Source organism: Podarcis filfolensis (genome assembly GCF_964270895.1).
Source record: "Podarcis filfolensis genome assembly, chromosome: 4".
In the NCBI taxonomy this organism is placed as follows: Eukaryota; Metazoa; Chordata; class Lepidosauria; order Squamata; family Lacertidae; genus Podarcis; species Podarcis filfolensis.
The window spans coordinates 101,450,334-101,471,187 of record NC_139607.1 but is presented as its reverse complement, the minus strand read 5'-3'; the positions used below and the strand labels follow the sequence as shown (position 1 = coordinate 101,471,187).

The 20,854-nt window shown below is 49.6% G+C and overlaps 2 protein-coding genes across 2 annotated transcripts in view; both read right to left on the bottom strand.

Annotated features, from left to right (window-relative positions):
• The window catches only part of LOC310760688 (uncharacterized protein), a 278,926-nt gene that overhangs the window by 188,673 nt on the left and 69,399 nt on the right, over positions 1-20,854 (bottom strand). Inside the window, exons 2-3 of the mRNA XM_083609667.1 lie at positions 4,970-5,462; positions 4,687-4,768 (exon numbers count right to left, since the gene is read on the bottom strand). Of these exons, the coding sequence (XP_083465793.1) occupies positions 4,687-4,768; positions 4,970-5,371 (484 nt within the window). The 5' untranslated portion in view covers positions 5,372-5,462. The remainder of the gene's footprint in view (positions 1-4,686; positions 4,769-4,969; positions 5,463-20,854) is intronic.
• Positions 1-20,854, bottom strand: part of LOC310760713 (uncharacterized protein) — a 122,358-nt gene that overhangs the window by 34,043 nt on the left and 67,461 nt on the right. The window contains exon 3 of the mRNA XM_083609775.1: positions 4,321-4,403. Coding sequence (XP_083465901.1) covers positions 4,321-4,392 — 72 coding nt within the window. The 5' untranslated portion in view covers positions 4,393-4,403. The remainder of the gene's footprint in view (positions 1-4,320; positions 4,404-20,854) is intronic.

Below are 20,854 nucleotides of genomic sequence, written 5' to 3'. Positions count from 1 at the left end.
ATCGTCCGGCACCGAGCTTGGGGGCTCAGATGGACTTTATCTCCCTGGCAGTATCCCAACATTCCCCGGGGACAGAGAAGGCGAGTACACATTCATAAAGACAAATGGAGCCAGCACAGCACTGCCTCACAAACAGAGAGGTCTTCGAATCAATTAAAAAATTCACCATAGATAATAGGACTGAAAGCGGCCACCTACCTCTAATCATCTCCACTACTGGACAAAATTCAATTCAGCGCTCTCACATAGAACATGAGGTCATAGATAAAGCAAATTATCCAGCATTGCGTAGGAAAAAATGGACACCTGGGATAGCAATTGCAGTTGAGAATAGATTGAATTCACAAACTGCAATTAAGTTAAGATCAATTATAATAAACAATCTATCAATAGACTCCTCCCTGATGGAGGAGGAAAATCTCAGTGAGTCCCTGCAGGATGTGGTTTCGGTTAACATAAACTCAGCCGGCAAGCCACGCACTGCAAAAGGGCACGGTTGGAGTGCCGCACAAAGAAGGAAGCCTTAAGGAACGCTTATTTGGCCTATAGAAACGCTGGATTAAACTACTTACCTCCATCTTATTTTAAAATCAAAAAAGAGTATTAAGCCCTTTTGGCCTCAAAAAAAAGACAGTCCGAACAAAATTCCTGGTCCCTGCTATTGAATGCCTCACTAAACAATGAAACTAAACTCTTCTGGCTACTGGTCTCCGACTCAATGAAAAATAGTTCCTCAGCCCCCAGCTGTGTCATTCCAGCTCAGGTTTGGGAGAATCACTTCAGAAATATATTTATGGAAAATCCAAACCTCCCTTCCAGCTTACAGGAGGATGACAGGGCAGAACTGTCACTGCTCCCTAATTGGAGGCCGGTTACTGTGGAGGAAGTCCATACATTAATTGGGAATCTGAAGCATGGAAAGGCTCTGGGGAAAGACTTTGTGGAGTTTGGAGTTTACAGGGTTAAAACTCCTTGGTGTCCTGTATCTGGGGAGTGGCCTGACGCAGGGCCTTAAGTCACAGGCTTTGTCCGTCTTTGTCTGTGAGAGTTGCTTTCACTTTAGATTGAAAGAAGCAGCAGAGAGACTGCGTGTGCTTTTAGCACGGAGAGATGCCGGAAACTTCTGATGGATTTATTGCTGTGTAAATAAACTTTTAGAGATAGCAACGAACTGTCTCTGGACTTGATTTATCCCTCTATCTCACACGGACGGCAGGACCGCTGCAACTCTGTTTTTCCTGCCCAGGGCAGCCCCTAAGACGAACTACGCAGGGAAGCGCTGACTGGACGGCAGGATTTAATGGCCAAAGACTTTATCCCAGGAGAGTTGATTACATCAAACCAGCGCTGGTGGGCTCTGCTTCTGGCAGCACTCTTTACGGTAGTAAATAACTCGGGTAAGGTACCATATAGCTGGAAACATGCTATAGTAGTTCCAATCTTTAAGAGAGGCCACCCAAATGTACCTTCCAATTATAGGCCAATTAGCCTGTTCTCAATAATTGGGAAGCTGTATGCCCGTTTCCTCAGTAGCAAACTGACAACCTTTCTAAATGAACATAATATACTATCTGAAGCTCAGGCAGCTTTTCGTGAGAACCATTCAACAACAGACCACTGTCTAATGCTGTCCTTCCTAGCTGAGAAGTATACCAGGCCTCTACAGGGTAAACTCTTCGTGGCCTTTATGGATCTGAAATCAGCATTTGACTCCATCTCCAGATCCCAGCTATGGTCCAAATTAAGCCTGATTTTGCAGGACAAACGACTTCTCTTTCTCATAAAAGCCCTGTACAATGGAACCAAACTGCAGGTCCGATGCGGTCGACAGGGACAGCTATCGAACAGCATCGAGATGATTGGGGGGGTGAGACAGGGTTGTATTTTGGCCCCCACATTGTTTTGTCTATTCTTAAATGACCTAGAAGAGAACTTAATGGACCCAGATGGACACATTCCAAAAACAGGAATGAGAAGGACCCCTCTGTTGTTATATGCTGATGATGCGGCCATCATCTCACGTTCCAGACCGGGTTTGAATTATCTGCTGAGGAAATTTTCTGATTACTGTTCTGGAAATGGTTTATCCATTAATTATGAAAAATCTAAAATCTTAGTCTTTGAAAGAAGATTCTCCCAGTCTAAATGGGTGCTGGATGGCCATAACCTTGAACAGGTAAAATACTTCAATTACCTAGGGCTCACATTTCATCATACAGGATCGTGGAAGCACCATTGGCAAACCTCCCTTCAAAAGGCGGAGATTGCAAAGCTAGCCATACATAGATTCTTCTTCACAAAGGGCGGCAATATGTTCCAGCAGCCTTAAGGGTTTTCAACGCAAAGCCCGTTTCCCAACTCCTGTATGCAGCAAATGTCTGGCATAATGGGGACCTGCCAAAGCTAGATGGCTTTCAGGCAAAACTTATACGATCTCTGCTGCAGGTACCTAACTGCGTCCCCAACACTGTACTTCTGTTAGAAGCTGGTGAATGCCCAATTTCAACTAAAGCATGGTGGTCTGCCCTAAAACATTGGCTCAGGATTTTAGTGTTTGATCTAGGGAAGGGTCTGTACCAACATCTGACCAATGAGGAATTTGTCAGCAAATGGCAGAAAACCATGGCTAAAAAAGCCACCTCTATTGGTTTCTCCCCCCCCCCAACTGTATTACCTGGGCTATGAAGGCGCCCAAAAGGTTTTAAAGCAAAGATTATGGGACAATGCACACAGTGACTTGCCATCTCGATCACACGCAGTCTGTAGTCCGCTGGCAGCAGGAGTTCAATATGGGTATGTCTTTAAGTTGACATCTTACATCAAAAACCTGACAGTACCTAACTACCGAAGGCTTTTCACCAAAGCCAGACTAAATGTCTTCCCCTCTGCAGTGCTGGATGGTAGGTTGAGAGGAGTTCCCTACCAGGACAGACTTTGCTCGTGTGCTCAAGACATCAATTCCATAAATCATATTTTGTTGCATTGTGCAAAATATGAGCAGGCCAGGGCTGAACCGATACTACCCTTGCTGGTACCCTTCCCGGGAAAATCAGAGGCTCAGTATGTCAGGTTCCTACTGGAAGACCGGACAAAAACTAGAACGTTAGCAGTGGCAAAGTTTTTATCGGTGGTTGCAAGAACAAATTTATTATTAGATTCTGAAGAGTTGTTGAATGTTGTTTTGTCTGATATATAGTAGTGGTCAAAATTGTGGAAGGTTGAAGCTGACACTGAAGATGGCCTGGAAAGTTCACACCAGCCCAATCGTGGTAGAAAAAGGAATATTTTGAAGAAGATTGTTCAAAGAAAAAACTGTAAGTTACTGTTTATTGTGGGGGTGTTAGGTTCCCAGGTGTTATAGGGGGCGCTGTTGAGCTCTGTGAAAATATATGACGTTGGTCACATAGAGGTATTTTTTGAATTTCCAGGCAGATAGGACGATCCCACAGGGAGCCTTACCAAGAGAGGCCACGATCCCACAATTCTCCTCCATGACGTCCTTATGCAGAGCTCTCTGGTCAGGATCCAGCAACGCCCACTCTTCGTCCGTGAAACAAACAGCAACATCTTCAAAGCACACTGGACCCTAAAAGAAAAAGGGAAATGTCCTCCTCTGAGACAGCAGAAATATGATCTGCTGCACAATGCTCTGTTGCTTCCAGTTTGCCTGATGGAAGGATCCAATTACTCCTCTCCTCTTGAGCTGTTCTTGAAAGGTTCCCTCCCAATGCCGTAAAGCCAAATTCAAGGGGTTCATGGGAGCATGGAGAGGGGGAGGATTGGGGGGGCAGGCCCCATTTTTCATCCGATGGGGCTGGTTAGGTGAATCCAGGTCACTATTTGTTCTCATTTGTCCACTGCTTAGAAAACAATTTTAGCATTCAGTGATCAATCTACAATTAAAATAAGCCTATTTTGGTCTCTTGGCTCTGAGAGACAAGCAGGGAGGGTGGCTTCTGGCAAAAGGAGAGGGAGTCACCGGTGGTTCCTCCTTCTCCTGACTCACCTCAGCTTCTCAACCTTCCTCTCCCACTTGCCTCCTTCCTCTTCTGCCTCTGATTCTGCACTGCATTCTGCCACAGAGTCTCCCAGCCCACTAAGCCCTGTTACCATTCCAGCTTCTGACACCTCCTCTTCCCAGGCTTCTCCCTCTTCTCCCTCTACCCGCTCATCCTTCCTCCAACTCCACTCCTTTGGCTCTGAGCCGTCTTCCCTTCCTGGTTCCCCGGCTGCTTCCTCCCACCATTCCTCTGTGCCCCACCAGTCCATGACATTGCTCCATCCCTCAGCCTCTGTCCCCACAAGGCAGCTTCCCCTGACCTGATCTGGTTCCACAGCCGCTGCTTCCCTTCTGCCCCCATGAAAAGGCGGATCAGGAGGTCTTGCTGGCATCCTTCTGCCACCTGTAAGAGAAAAAAGGTAAGCAGGACGCCAGAAGTGCCTGCTTCTCTCACAGGTGAAACAGGGCACCTCTAACTGCAGATGGGCCTTTGAGAAAGACTTACCTGCTGAGAGCATTTGGACGTTTGTGCGCATTTCATATGTTTGTTGTGCAGAAATACATCTCCCCTCTTCTGGACCCTTGTTCCCAACTGTCTCCCCCCAAAACAAGATGAAAAAACCCTTAGATGAGTTGGAAAACCAACAGAATGAGACCAAACGGAGAAAACCCACCTTCCTCCTTACCCAGTGGCTTCTCTCTGGTGTCCAACGGAGGCCTCTCTGCCTCACATGAATCCAGGTCCATTTCTGCAAAGAGATCCTTTCCCTGAAAAAGAAACAAGGATTCAAAAGAGAGAATGAATGGCAAAAAATATTAGGAAGAGAATGACAAAGACAAAAACATTAAGGGTGTTAGATCTCATTCCATGGATGCCAGAAAAAGGATGGGCCATCAGCAGACCATTATGGGATGTTCTCTGTCCTGTTTGGAGCCCCTTGGGAGTATCCAGAGGAAAGTCTCTCTCACCTGCTTTCTCTCCTCTGTCTGACTCAGGAGGAAACCTTCGGCCAGGGCCACCGCCTGGGAACTGGTCTCCACTCCACAGTCCCTCACCCAGCTCTCCATCTCCAGTGGAAGGACAGCCAGGAACTGCTCCAAGATCACCAGGTCCAGCATCTCAGCTTTCGTGTGCCTTTCTGGCTTCAGCCACTGATGGTCAAGGTGGTAGAGTCGGCTGCAAACCTCTCGGGGTCCTTTGGCCTCCTGGCAGCAGAACTGCCTCACCTGCTGGCTCTGCACCTCTGAGGGAAGGGTGTCCTCCTCACCCAGGATCTTCTGCACAGAGTTTTTCCAGAATCCCCCACTGCTCCCAGTTTGGATGGCATGGCCTCTTCCTGCTTTAGGGCCATCTGAGTCTTGCTCATCCATCTGTGCTCTCAGGAAGCCTCTGAGAGATCGGAAGGAACCCTTTGGTCTTCTGCCAAGTTCTGTCCATCTAAATGAGAAGCTGCAGCAAATCCTACAAAGCAAATACATTGTTCTGTTACAGAATCTGTAGGACGGGGGGGGGGGGAATGGGCTGGACTTCACCGCATCTCAGACCATGAGCTATCTTTTTGAAAAGGAGGAGAAGAAATAAGTCTCTAGCCTTCTAGCAATGCAGAATGTGGAGGCAACTGAAGGGATTTCTGTGAGATTAATCACCTTGGTTTCTGCTGCCTCCCAGTCAATGCATGAAGTCAGAAGTGACTGACAAGGGAATCATTTGTATCTCGTGATAAATGGATGTTTGGCTCTAGTGGGGGTCCTCACCCGGGGGGGCCTCAGGAGTTGCTCCCCCCACCCCACCCCACTCACCTGCTTCTGTCTCTTTTTCTTGCACTTGGACTCTCTGCCCCTCTCCAGACAGACTCCTGGGGTGGGGTCCCTTTTTCTTTGCTTTGAGGGCCAGGTATGTATCTGGAAAACCCCTGAGGGCCAAGTGGACGGGGCCAAATACGTCTCACTTGAAATTCAGGCGGGCAATTTATTATTATTATTCTGTTAGACAGCTTAACACACACACAGCCACTGATGCCAAGGTCCCTGGAGGCTCAGTGAGTAGCAGCGCCCATTTCCGGCTGCTTTGCCAGCAACAATCCCTTTGGGAGAGAGAGGATGTGGTCCTGGGATGCCATGCTCTGGGTGCGAGGGGATTGCTGCAGTGGCCTCCGTGGGGAGCTGCCCTGGGAGACACTGGGAAACTGGTCCCCAATGCAGCAGCCGGACTATGGGCTGGGATCCCTCTCTTTATCCCTGGCCTTTCTCTCCCTCCCTCCCCATTGCTTTTTTTTGGGGGGGCTAGTCCACCTCCTTGTCCAGCTTTGGAAAACCATTTGCAGGTCTTTCCTCTCTTGTGCAATGAGGCTGAGCGATGTCACACAGAGTTAAGTGACTCCTTTGTTTTAAAAAGGGAGATTTCGTGGGAGTCAGGGATCCTCTGATCTGCAGGAAGGAGAGCGTGGCAGACCTGGCCCCTACCTGGCAGGACCCTCTCCTCCCTGACTTGGGGTCCCCCCCTCTTCCCGGCACGCGCTCTCTCCTTCCCTGACCTTCCTCCTGGGGAGACTGGCAAAAAGCTCTGGCTCTCAGTCCCGGGGCTCCTTCCTCCTCTGGGTAGCAGGAGCATATGGGGGGTCTTTGCACCCCTGACCCTCTCCTCCCTGACTTGGGGTCCCCCCCCTGCAGGAGCAGATCAGGCCCCCCAGCATCCTCCCCTGCTGCAGCCCTGGGACCCCCACCAGATCCCAGAGAGAGAGGAGACTCACCAGATCCCAGGAGAGACCCCAAAGCAAGGAAAGAACTGGGGAGGGAGGGGCCTTGGCTCTGGAGGACCTGGCCCCCCTTGCTTCCTGTCCTTTCTAGGAAGGCAGCTCAGTTCCCTTTAACCCTTGCCAAGCCGAGTCCCTCCAGCTCAGCCCTCTCTCAGATTTTTATTATTTTTTATGCATTTAGGGGGGGGCAACTGCTCCCCTGGCTACGCCAATGCCCAGATATCCTTTTGGGGGGGAGGCTCTTGGCTGGACTCTGAGCATCTCCCTCCCTTGGCCAGAAACCAGAAGAAGAGCTTGCAGGGAAAAGGGCTTTGCAGGAGGCAAGGAAGCTCCTCCTAGAATTCAGGAGTGGAGAGATAGGAGGGGATCCCAGGGTCATCTAGTCCAACCCGAAGCAAGAGGGGGCCGGGTCTAGTTCCCCAAACAGGCAGCCCTGTTTAGGGAAGCTTTCAATGTTTAATAGGTTATTGTATTTTAGTGTTTGATTGGAAGCCGCCCAGAGTGGCTGGGGAAACCCAGCCAGATGGGCGGGATATAAATAAATTATTATTATTATTATTATTATTATTATTATTATTACAACCCCCAGGAATGCAGGAATCTCAGCTAAAGCATCCATGGCAGATGGCCGTCCGATCTCTGCTTAGATACCTCCAAGGAAGGAGAGTCCACCGCCTCCCAAGGGAGACCTTTCTCCTGCCCAACTGCTCTTAGATGACCCTCAAGGCAGCGGGTCCTGAGTTCTAGCCCTGCATAAACAATCGCACTGGCTGCCAAGGAGGAATCCAGCGAAGTTCAAAATAAATAAATCCCATTCTCATCATAAATGAGTAATACCTTCTTATGCATGCTTTTTATACTAATATACAAAAGTATGCCATTTCCCTTTCCAGAAATGGATGGTTGTTGTTATTATGTTTAGGGAAGCTTTTAATATTTGATGGACTATTGTATTTTAATATTTTGTTGGAAGCCGCCCAGAGTGGCTGGGGAAACCCAACCAGATGGGCAGAGTATAAATGTATTATTATTATTATTATTATTATTATTATTATTATTAATCAGGGGAGTGTTCTCCTTTCAAAAGTGGCAGGTGGAATATCCACGGTTGCTAATAGCATAGCATTGAAAGTGCAGGGAAATATGGGGAGCCCTAGAGCATCTGCTTGGCATGCAGAATGTCCCAGGGTCAACCCCTGACATGTCCTGCAAGGGCTGGACGAAATCCCTGCCTGAAACTCTGGGGAGCTGCTGCCAGTCAGTGTAGGCCAGGGGTCCTCAATCTATGTCCCGTGGGCTGAATCCAGCCCGCCAGGGTCATGAATCTGGCCTGCACGGCCATTTCAGAACCCGCCAAGTGTCCGAGGCTGAAAGCATCTCGCCGCCCGCTCAGTCATTCCTTGCGCAGCACTGAAGTAAATGCCACTGGTGTTGTGGCAGCTCTACCAATGAAAGGCCAGGGGGTTTCGCCCGGGGATGGGGAAGTGTTGTCTTTTGGCTTGAAGAGCGAAGTTGAGGTTGGCAGAGGTAGGCAGGGTCAATTCGGTTTAGTTACTTAGAGGGTTACTTTAAAGGTGAGATTTTCTTTAAAGCCTCCTAGGGCTAGACTGGTTTGATGCCCTCGGCTTGGAAGTCACCGGCATCAACTGCATCTCTAACGCAGAGACTGAGGGTCTGGTCAAAGACTTTGCCGAGGTTTTTGAAGGTACGCCTATCTCCTTTAGCTTTGATCCACAAGTCGCCCCCATCAAGCTAAAGCCATGCCGGGTTCCCTTTGCTCTCAAGGCTAAGGTGGACGAACAACTGGACAAGCTGATCGCCCAAGGAGTTTTGGAGCCGGTTGACCACGCCAAGTGGGAAACCCCCATCGTCACGCCTGTCAAGCCAGACGGGTTGGTGAGAATCTGCGCTGACTACAAGTGCATGATCAACAAGGCACTTCAGCAGCATGCTTATCCGGTTCCTGTTGTCCAACACCTGCTGCATTCCCTGGGTGAGGGTAAGGCCTTTGCTAAGCTGGACCTTGCCCAAGCCTATCAACAACTGCCCATCGATGATGCCACTATTGAAGCCCAGACGATCGTCACCCACCGAGGGGCATTCCATTGCCACCGTTCGGGGTGAGTGTGGCTCCTGGCATCTTCCAAAGCCTTATGGAGCATCTCCTGCAAGGGCTTCCGGGCGTGGTACCATATTTTGATGACGTCTTGGTGTCCGCAGACTCACACCAGCAGCTGTTCAAGCGCCTCCGTGCCGTGCTGACCAGGTTCCAGGAGGCCGGGTTCAAGTAAAGAGGGAGAAGTGCCAGATCGCTGTTCCACAGGTGGAGTTCCTGGGCTATCTTATTGACGCCTCCAGCCTTCACCCGACCGCATCCAAGATCCGCGCTATCCAGCAGGCCCCCATCCCAAAGAACAAGACGGAGTTGCAGGCATTCGTGGGGCTGCTGAACTTTTATAACATGTTCCTGCCCCACAAAGCCATGGTGGGTGAGCCTCCTTGGTCCCTCAGTCTCTGCGTTAGACCCTCAGTCTCTGCGTTAGAGATGCAGTTGATGCCGGTGACTTCCAAGCCGAGGGCATCAAACCAGTCTAGCCCTAGGAGGCTTTAAAGAAAATCTCACCTTTAAAGTAACCCTCTAAGTAACTAAACCGAATTGACCCAAGCCTGCCTACCTCTGCCAACCTCAACTTCGCTCTTCAAGCCAAAGACACCTTGGTCCTGGGGTCATCGGGAGACGGCCGCCTTCAACGGGGTCAAGGCTCTCTTTTCATCGGACAGTGTGCTGGTACAGTACAGTGAAGCCAGACCGCTGGTCCTTGCCTGCGATGCCTCACCTTTTGGCATCGGCGCTGTCCTTAGCCACCATTTTCCAGATGGAAGAGAAGCACCGCTCACCTACTTTTCCAGGACACTATCTCTGACTGAACGGAATTACAGCCAGCTTGACAAGGAGGCACTGGCACTTGTGGCTGGAGTGAAGAGGTTCCATGAATACCTCTATGGCAGGACTTTTGACCTCATCACTGACCACAAGCCACTCCTGGGCCTCCTCGCCGGTGATCGTCCAACTCCACCGGTCCTCTCGCCACGCATGCTGTGATGGACTGTTTTCCTGGCTGCCTACCACTACCGGCTCGTCCATTGCCTGGGGAAATCGATGGGCCATGCCGACGCCCTCAGCCGTTGCCCTCTTCCAGCGTTTGTGGAAGACCCGGCTCCTGCTTCATCGCTCCTCCTGATTGAGGATCTTCCGGCAGCACCTGTATCGGCTGCCACTGTGGCCTCTGCATCTGCCCAGGATCGCACCATCAGCCGTGTGCTCACCTGGGTGTGGACGGGGTGGCCACAAGGGCCTTTTGCATTGGAGTTCCAGCCCTTCGCAACCAGACAACATGAACTCTCGGCTCATCGCAGCTGTCTGCTGTGGAGAGACCACGTTGTTATTCCCCAAAGACAACGTGTCCTGGAGGCTCTGCACGTTGGCCACCCGGGAATCGTCAAAATGAAGGCGTTGGCTCGGTGTTACGTCTGGTGGCCTAACATGGACGATGCCATCACTGCCTGGGTTTCCGCCTGTCAACCGTGCCAAGAATCGAGGCCTGCACCACCGGCAGCTAAGGGTCACACCTGGGAGACGCCCAAGACACCCTGGTCAAGGGTGCACATCGATCTGGCTGGCCCCTTTCACGGCCGGACCTTTATGGTAGTGGTGGACGCCTATTCCAAATGGCTGGAGGTGGCTCTGATGCCCTCCACCACTACCAAGGCCGTCATCCGGGTGCTGCGAGGCCTCTTTGCGACGCATGGGTGTCCTGATGTCCTGGTCTCCGACAATGGACCACAGTTCACGTCAGGCACTTTTGAGCTGTATCTTTTGAGACTAGGCATTCGCCATGCCCTAATGGCACCATTTCATCCATCCAGCAACGGGCAAGCAGAGAGAATGGTGTGCTCGGCAAAAGAGGCACTGGCGCGCCTGGATCGGGGAGACTGGAATGAGCGGGTCGCTGAATACTTGTTCGTACAACACATCACCCCTCATGCAGCCACAGGGCGGAGTCCTGCCGAACTGCTTATGGGCCGCCGCCACAGGTCCCTGCTCGACCGGCTGCACCCGGACTTTGCCGTGGCCAAACCCCCAGGCTGTGCCAACGCGCCACGATCATTTGTTCCAGGAAACCAGGTCTTTGCCCAGAACTTTGTGGGGGACATTCCTTGGGTGCCATGCACAGTAGTGGGAGTCAATGGACCTCGCTCGTACCAGGTGGCACTCGAAGACAGACGCTTGCGGCGCCGGCACATAGACCAGCTTAGGCGCAGGGTTGGGGACTTGGACACTACCGTGGGGCCCCCAACTGCACTCATGGCTCCGGAAGAGACACTTACAGATGGTGAGGCTCCACCTACACCTCCCTCGCAAACTGCCGGTGTGGAGCCGAACCAAGCCACTTCAGAGGGTCTGTCAGAGTTACCACAGACTCAGACCACTGCCGTGCCTGACATTCCGCCAACTCCACTTGCGGAGGTTCCATCCACAGCAGCGGATCCAGGGGACTTGGTTTCAACGCCACCTAGGGTCGCACCACAGCCTCAGCAAGAATTGGGTGGCCGATCGGGGAGTGGGGACGGAGGCGGAGAGAGTGGAGAAGGAGAGAGGGAGACAAATTCAGGACAAGAGAGGGAAGGAGAAGAGATAGACGATAAAAAACAGTAGATTTAATCTAGACTTGTTATCTTATTATTTGCATATAAGTGATGGCTCTAAAAGTTCTGACCTGGAACGTGAACGGACTCAACAATAAAAATAAAAGGAACCAGATTGCGCATATTTTACTAAAAAAGAACCTCGATTTAATCTGCCTACAAGAGACTCACGTAATAAGAAAGCATAAGAGAATTTTAAGCAATAAGAGATTAGGATTGGATTTTGTGGCTTCAGATAGAGTTAAGAAACGAGGAGTGGTTCTATATATAAAGGAAAAACTTGATCCAAAATTACTGTATAAAGATGAACAAGGGAGAATGATTGTAGTACAGATTATGTTTCAAGGAGTAAAGATTATTGTCGTCGGACTATACGCACCTAATGACAGAAAAGCAGTCTTTTTCTCTGAATTAGGTATTAAGTTAACAGAGTGGATGGATCAAAAAATGATAGTGATGGGTGACTTTAATGGGGTGGTGTCACCAAATCTGGATAGATCAACAAGAAAACAAGAGATTAAGGAAGGCAAGTTACCACGGACTTTTTTTGATTTGGTTGATAATATGGGACTAATTGACGCGTGGAGATTCAAAAACCCTACTGTAAAACAATATACTTTTTTCTCAAATCCTAACCAGAGTTGGGGGAGAATAGATGGTATTTGGATCACTAAGGAATTGATACAGAACTTAATCAAATCTGAAATTCTCCCACAGACTATATCTGATCATAACCCAGTATATTTAGAGTTAAAGGGTAAAGAGGCTAGAGTACTTAGATGGAGAATGAACGAATCTCTATTTAATGATCAAAAGATAGTGATTAAGGCAAAAGAAACAATTGAAGAGTACTTCAAGTGGAATTTAAATAAAGGGACAGCTTTAGAAACGGTTTGGGACGCAGGGAAAGCCGTCATGAGGGGCTTTCTAATTCAGAAAAACAGCCATCAAAGAAAAGAAAAAGAGAAAAAGGAGGAGATTTTAGTACAGTTAATGGAGAATGAAAGACAATTAACTATTAAGCCAGGTGATGAGACTATAAAACAAAATATAAAGTTATTACAAGCCCAATTTTCTATGATAGTAAACCAGGAGATTGAGTGGAAAGTTAAAATGTTGAAACAGAAGAGTTTTGAATCCGCTAATAAAATAGGGAAATATTTGGCCTGGCAACTAAGAGAAAGGAAAAAACAAAATATGATCTGTAGGATAAGGGATGGAGATAAGATAGTGGAAGACCCAAATGAAATAAAAAGGTTGTTTCAGAAATACTATAAGGATTTATATAAAAGAGGTAAGGAGACAGGCTATGATATAGAACGCTATCTGAAAGAACATCATTTACAACAGATATCAACCGAAGAAAAAGAATTATTAAATCAGCTGATTACAGAGGAGGAGGTAAGGAAGGCAATATCAAAGATGAAAATCGGTAAAGCGCCGGGGCCAGATGGTCTGTCAGCCAAATATTATAAAGTATTAAGTGATCAAATAAGCCCAACCCTATGTGAAGTGATGAACAATACTTTAAAAGAAGGGAAGACCCGGAATACCTGGAAGGAAGCCTATATTACATTAATTCCTAAAAAAGATGTGGATGCCTTAGAGGTGAAAAACTATAGGCCGATTTCATTATTAAATAACGACTATAAACTGTTTGCGGATGTAATGGCAGAAAGATTAAAAAAAGTATTAAATAACAGAATCCATAAAGATCAAACGGGCTTCCTTCCAGGGAGACAATTGAAGGACAACGTAAGAAATGTGATAGATATCATTGAATATTTGGAAACCAGAATAGACAAACAAGCCGCTTTGATTTTCATTAATGCCGAATAGGCCTTTGATAATGTTTCTTGGTGCTTCCTGACAGAAAATCTAAAAACGATGGGGCTGGGTGAAAGATTTAGAAAAGGTATAGAAGCTATCTATAATGAACAAAAAGCTAAGCTAATAATAAATAACTCGACATCAGAATTTTTTGACATATCTAAAGGGACTAGACAAGGCTGCCCCCTGTCTCCTCTGTTATTTATAACAGTACTTGAAGTACTTACTAAGAGACTGAGAGAGGCAGCGGAAGTGAAAGGGATTAAGGTAGGGACTAAAGAACATAAGATAAAAGCTTTCGCGGATGATATTGTATTAACTCTAGAAGACCCCAAAAATAGTATGAAAGAAGCCTTGCAAAAATTTGAAGAGTTTGGAGCGGTGTCAGGCCTCAAGATTAATAAAAATAAGACTAAAATGTTGACTAAAAATCTAACTAAGGAAGATATTGTAGAACTAGAACAAAAGATGGGAATTATGACAGCAAAGAAAGTGAAATATCTTGGAGTGTGGATATCAGCGAAAAATATTAACCTATATAAGGATAATTATGAAGTCACTTGGAAGAATATTAAGAAAGATCTTGAAATCTGGGAGAGATTGAGGTTATATTTTCTGGGGAGGATAGCAGTTATCAAAATGAACGTTCTCCCCAGAATGTTATTTTTGTTCCAAACCATTCCGGTACTAAAAGGTCTAAAGCAGTGTAAAGAGTGGCAAAGAGCCTTAGCGAGATACATCTGGCAAGGCAAAAGACCACGAATGAAAATGAAAATATTGGTGGACAAAAAAGAAAGAGGGGGATTCTCTCTACCAGATCTAAGTTTATATTATGAAGCGGCGTGTTTATTGTGGCTGAAGGATTGGATAAGATTGGAAAATAGGGACATCTTGGACTTGGAAGGTTTCGATAACAGGTACGGGTGGTGAAAGTTCATAGAGGCTTTCTAAATCATATTTTTAGGGGACCACTATTCCAAGTATGGGAAAGAAATAAAAATATATTGGAAAGGAAGACACCTTGGTGGATTTCACCAATAGAGGTGTTAACTATAAAAAAAATAAACATGGAAGGGAAGAATGCCACCTATGAAGAACTAACTTGGAAGACAGATCAAGGGTTTAAACTTAGACCATATGAAGAGATCAAAAATTTATTTACAGGGTGGTTGCAATACCACCAAGTAAATGATCTGCTAAAAGAAGACAAAAAGAAAGTAGGATTTGAAGATAAAAAATCTAAATTTAATGTAGAAGTTATAGAAGGTAAGAACAAAACACTGTCAAGGATGTATGATATTTTGCTGGAGTGGTATACAAAAGATGAGGAGGTGAAGGAGGCTATGACTAAGTGGGCGATAGATATTGGATATAACATCGACTTTGAGAGGTGGTTGGAACTATGGAACAAGAATATGAGATTTACGGCATGCACGGCACTAAAGGAAAACCTGTGGAAAATGATCTACAGGTGGTATCACACACCAGTGAAATTAGCGAAGATTTATAAGTTGAAGGATAAAAGATGCTGGAAATGTAGAGAGGTAGAAGGTGACCTCTACCATATGTGGTGGTCGTGTTGCAAAGTGAGAGGCTTTTGGGAATTGGTTTATAATGAACTTAAAAAAATCTTGAAATATACATTTCCCAAAAAGCCAGAAGCTTTTTTGTTAGGAATGGTCGGTAAAGAAATTAAAAAAGAAGACAAGATCTTGTTTCTATATGCTACGACAGCTGCAAGAATTATGTTAGCACAAAATTGGAAATTAGAAGTAATACCCAACATAAGTGATTGGCAGGTTAAAATGATAAATTATGCTGAGCTTGATAGAATATCAGGAAGATTAAGGGACCAAGACGAACAGAAATTTCATGATAATTGGAAGAAATATTTAATGTATATGGAATCTAAATCTCAGGTGACACTGGCGGGGTTGAAATAACTCTAACAGCGGGAAAGGCCTATGTAAAAGAGTTAAAAAGTACGCGACTGTCAGGGGCTCAGGAGCAGAAGCACAAGGGAGAGAGGAAATGGAGAGCGAAGGGGAAGAATCTGAGGGCAGCGTAGGGGAGTATGACAGTGACCCGAGAGATTCCATGAGCTTCTCCAGCGAATCAGAAGATTCCCAGAAGGGGGCGCCGATGGTCAGGGCAAGGGGGGTCCCAGGGGGGACGCACCAGAAACAAGGGGCCAGCGGGGACTCCCAAAGCAGCAGCAGGAGATCAGGACCAGCTTCCCCACCAGAGCGTAATGGGGGGGAAGAGTCACATGTGTCAGGACCAGCGTCTCCTCCAGCGGGGAGAGAAGATGAGTCAGGGCTGACCATGCCTCCATCGGAGAGTGGGGGAACGGAGGGGAGGTCAGTTCCAGCTAGCCTCCCCGAAGGGGGAAGCAGTGACAGCAGCAGTGTAACGGTCAGGAGGAAGGTTGCCGGCTGGGCGCGCGCGCCAAGTTCGAATGTACAGGTGCGCGGGACAGCAGAAAACCCGGATTGGGAACCAGGTCCTAAAGCCCGCCGGAGGGAGGGGGAAGACTCAGGGGACTCAGCGTCAGAAGAGTCTAGGAAGCGCGAGACCCCGACGGAGAGGCGGAACCAGAGGAGGAGAGAGCAAAGGAAGAGGTGGAGCAAGGCTAGAGTCTTAAACTGGTGTCTGGGGGGAGAAGATTCAGACGGAGCTTCAGCGGTCTAGAGTTTGAGACGTAGAGCTGCACGCTGTGGCTGTGAAAGTGAAACTGAACTTCAATAAAGACTTTAGTACTTAACAACGAACCGGCGTTGGTCCTTTGTGAGCTGGGACCTCGGGCAGCTCTGACAGTAAGCTCCATCTCCGTATAGAATTGAACCCTCGCAGCGTGAGTTGGTGCAGCGAGGGGCAAAACTTGGCGTTTTGCGAGCTCACAAAGATAGGCAAAGATGACTACAGAGGAGAAGGTGACAGAACTGCAAGCAGCAGTCACGACGCTTTACGCAGAAGTAGCAGCATCCAGAAAGAGAGAAGAAGAAGCAGTAGCGCTCTGCCGGGATCTGCAGACCAGGTGGGAACGTTTGGGCAAGGAGGGGCTGCCAGGACCCAAGCCGGAGGGAGTTGGCCTCGGGAAGAGGGGGGCAGCATAGTAGCCCACTTCGACGGGAACCTGCAGCAGTATCCTAACTTCAGAGCAGACATAGTTTTCACGCTCAATTTGCTTCGGAAAGACTTTAGAGATGAGGAGGAGAAAGTAGGCTTCATAATAACTCATCTGCATGGGGAAGCTAAATCGTGGCTGCGCAATTTATGGCGCGAAAATGATCCCGCCCTCCAAGATTCAAACGCATTTATCAAGGCTATGGACGATTGTTTTAAATCAACGGTAGATGTGGATGTGGCCAGGAGGGAAATGCATGGGCTGAAGCAGGGCAAAGCCACGGTGAGACAATATCACTCCCGCTTTTTTGCGTTAGTAAATGTGCTGGGCTGGGAGAAGGACTCCGCTGCCGTAAGGGATCTGTTCTGGGAGGGACTAAATGGGGCCGTGAAAGATGAGCTGGCGAGGGGAGAGAGACCTAAAAGCACCACAGAAGTCATCCAGAGAGCGCTGGCAATAGGGGTGCGCCTGGAAGACCGCCCTTGGAGCAGGGATGAGGGACGTATGGCAAGCACACCAGCCAGAACAAATCCCTTCCTACCCAGAGAGACAGGGCGCGCGCAATCCACGCCTCCACTGGGGAGGGGAGAAGAGCCAATGGAGATAGGTGGTGCCAGGGCTCAGATAGCGAGCAGAGCCCAAACACCAGGAGCAGTAAAGGCGAAGGCTCCTAGAGGGAGCAGGAAGTGTTATATCTGCGACAGTGCACAGCACATGGCCAAAGAGTGTCCCCAGAGGATCCAGAAGTACACTGCAGCCTTAGCAACAGTAAGGGGAGCAGTTCAGCAGGGGGAACAGCTACAGGGAAACGACGAAGCCTGGTTGGAGGGAGAGGCACTGGGGCCCAGCCAGGCGAGTCAGTGAAGCAGTCCCCAGAGATTTTATAGCCCACAGACCCCCTCCCACCCAAACCAGTGGTGCAACTCACCGCATCGCTCCAGCTGCCCAATGGACTCACCCTGGAAGTCCCTATTACCATTGACTCTGGTAGTAATGCAGATTTTGTAGGAGTGGACTTCATCAGGCAAAATCGCATAGCACTCCTACCAGCCACGATGCCCCTAAACGTCGTCACGGTCGATGGCAGGGAGATACTGGGAGGAGAGGTGGCACAGCAAACACCGCCTATGGTAATGCAAATTGGAAATCACCGCGAGGTCATCAGCTTCAACGTCACCCACCTGTCAGACACGCCCATAGTGTTGGGCATGAGTTGGCTGGATAGGCACAGCCCGGCATTAGCATGGTACCAGCGGCAATTGACCTTCTGCTCCTCCTACTGCGCAGAACACTGCGTCCAGACCAGCCAGGAAGAAGAGGGGCAAGGGGATGAACCGCAGCTACACCTAGGCATGGTGCAAGCGGTACCCAACAAGTACAAGGCGTTTTTGGAGGTCTTCTGCGAGAAGGAAGCGGACAAGCTGCCTCCCCACAGGCCCTATGACTGCAAGATTGACTTCCTGCCGGGGGCGACGCTGCCGACTGGAAAACTGTATTCCATGTCTGAAGACGAACTGCAAGAACTCAGGGAGTTCATAGATCACAACTTGAAGCGGGGATTCATCCAAGAATCCAAAGCAGTGGGGGGCAGTCCCGTGTTTTTCGTGAAGAAGAAAGACACGCCCCAACGGAGGCTGGTAGTTGATTATAGAATCATCAATTCCAGGACAAAGCCCACAGCATTCCCCATGCCCAAGATCGACGACCTGCTCGTGACGGTGAGGAAGGGACGGATCTTCACCAAGTTGGATCTAAGAGGGGCGTACAACCTTATACGCATGCGGGAGGGCGATGAGTGGAAGACGGCCATGTTTATGCCTTTAGGCACCTATGAATATCGAGTTATGCCGTTTGGTCTGCAAAATGGCTCCCATTGTTTCCAAGCCTTCATGCACCACGTGTTAGCGGGACTCCTCTACAAGAAGTGCGTCTGCTTCCTAGACGACATCCTGATCTTCTCGGAATCGCTGGAGGCTCACAAGGGGGACGTCAAGGAGGTCCTGCAGAGACTAAGGGAGCACAGACTTTACGCTAAACTGGAGAAGTGCCAGTTCTACATGACGGAGGTGGATTTCCTGGGCTACAAGCTGTCCGACAAGGGACTCGCCATGGACAGCACCAAGGTCCGCTCGGTGTTGGACTGGAAGAGCCCGTGCAATCGGAAGGAGGTCCAGAAGTTTGTCGGCTTCGCCAACTTTTATCGCAAGTTCATCAAGGGGTTCGCGATGGAGACAGCGGCCATCACGGACACCCTCAGCTCCAAGAAGAAGTTCACCTGGACGGACCAGGCGGAGCAGTCCTTTCAGAGGCTCAAGCGTCTCTTCGCGTCCGAAGAACAGCTGCTACACGTAAACCCCAGCAAACCAATGAGGGTTGAAACGGATGCCTCGGACAGAGCGGTGGGGGCGGTCCTGTTGCAGCAAGATCCGCAAGGGGACTGGAGGCCATGCGCATTCTACTCCAGGAAACTCAGCAAGTCGGAGCAGAACTACACCATCTGGGACAGGGAGTTGTTGGCCATTCATGCAGCCTTCAAGGCATGGCGGCACTTCCTCATCGGAGCCAGACACACAGTGCAGGTCCACACGGACCATAAGAACCTGGAGTACTGGCGCACGGCGCGTTTCGTGAACCAGAGACACATCCGCTGGGCGGAGTTCTTTGCGGATTTCGATTTCTGGATAGAATACATCCCGGGAGACAACAACGTCATGGCGGATACACTATCCAGGAAGCCGCAGTATCTCGAGGAAGCGGCACCGGTGGCGGCCAAACACATTTTCGCACCGAAAGCGTGGGCGTGCGCTTCAGCCACCGTGGACCTGGACGCGGTGCACAGCACGCTGCAGACGGATTCGTTCGCACAATCCAAGATGGAGGAGGTGCGAAGAGGCACGGCGAAGGACGACGAGTTCCAGATACGCGACGGACTGCTCATCCGCAAAGGGGCTCTCTACGTACCGGGAGACGACCTCCGGGCGAAAGTCCTGCAGCAGTTACACGACTCGCCCAGCGCTGGGCACTTCGGCAAGGACAAGACGGCGGAATTGGTAACCAGAGACTTTTGGTGGCCCAAGATGAGGGGAGAAGTCGTGGATTACGTCTCTAGGTGTGACACATGCCAAAGGGCCAAACCAGTACACAGGAAGCCGGCGGGACTGCTGGAACCGCTACAGACGCCGCTCGAACCGTGGGAAAAAGTGGCCCTGGACTTTGTCACAGATCTGCCCAGCTCGCGAGGCAAAACAGCGGTACTCGTGGTCGTAGACCTGTTCACCAAGATGGCGCACTTCATTCCTTGCGCGAAGGTGGCCACAGCGGAACAGACCGCCAAGCTGTTCCTAGACCACGTGTTCAAAGTTCACGGCTTGCCGCGGTCTATCCTGTCCGACCGGGGTCGCCAATTCATCTCGAGCTTCTGGCAGAAGCTGCTGGGCATCCTGAACGTCAAGATCAACTTAGCGTCGGCACGACACCCGCAGACCAACGGACAAGCGGAGAGGGTCAACGCCATCATGCAGCAGTACCTGCGATGCTACGCGAATCAACAGCCCTTGACCTGGGTGGACTACCTACCGCTGGCCGAGTTTGCCTACAACAACACGAAGCACTGGTCTACAGGGGTGACACCGTTCTTCGCCAACAATGGGCGGCATCCCAGAACCTTCCCGGGGTTAGAAGCGAAAGGGGAGGGGAGCCACGGGGAGCAGAGCACTTAGCAGCAGAGTTACAGGAGGTCCACGAGCAACTCCGAAGGCACTTGGAACTAGCAAAACACGCCTACAAGATGCAGGCAGACAGGCACAGGAGGGTCAGGGAAGACATCCAGGTGGGGGACTGGGTCTGGTTAGCAGCCCAGGCAGTGCCGGCCAGAACGTTAGCTAAGAAGAAGCTCGGACACAAGCAGCTGGGGCCTTACCAAGTCGCGGCACAAATCAATCCAGTGGCCTTCCGGTTGACACTCCCGGAGGGCGCCAGAATGCACCCGGTCTTTCATAGGTCAGTGCTCACACCCTACAAGGCACCCCACAGGTTTCAGGCGCCAGCGAACGCGCCAGAACCATTCAGCAAATCGCCAACAGGGGAGGGGTCACCGAGGGCGGTGCCACTCAACGAGGTCACAGAGATTTTGGACTCGAGATGGGGGGAAGAGGGAGTTGAATATCTCCTCGCAAGGGAAGGTACCCCGGCCAGCGCCAACAGGTGGGTACCGTACTATGCTGTGGAGGAGCACTACCTCAAAGACGAGTTCCATGCACTCTTTCCACACAGACCTATGCCGGCAGAGTATTTCGACGACTGGCTTTTCACACCCACACTGTCAGCCAGTACGTTCCAGGGGTTCTCATCAGCTGAGGAGACGGCGCCAGAAACAAGCTCCCCGGAGGGGTCACTCTCGGGGTTTGTCACAGACCGCTCTTATTGGTGGGACAA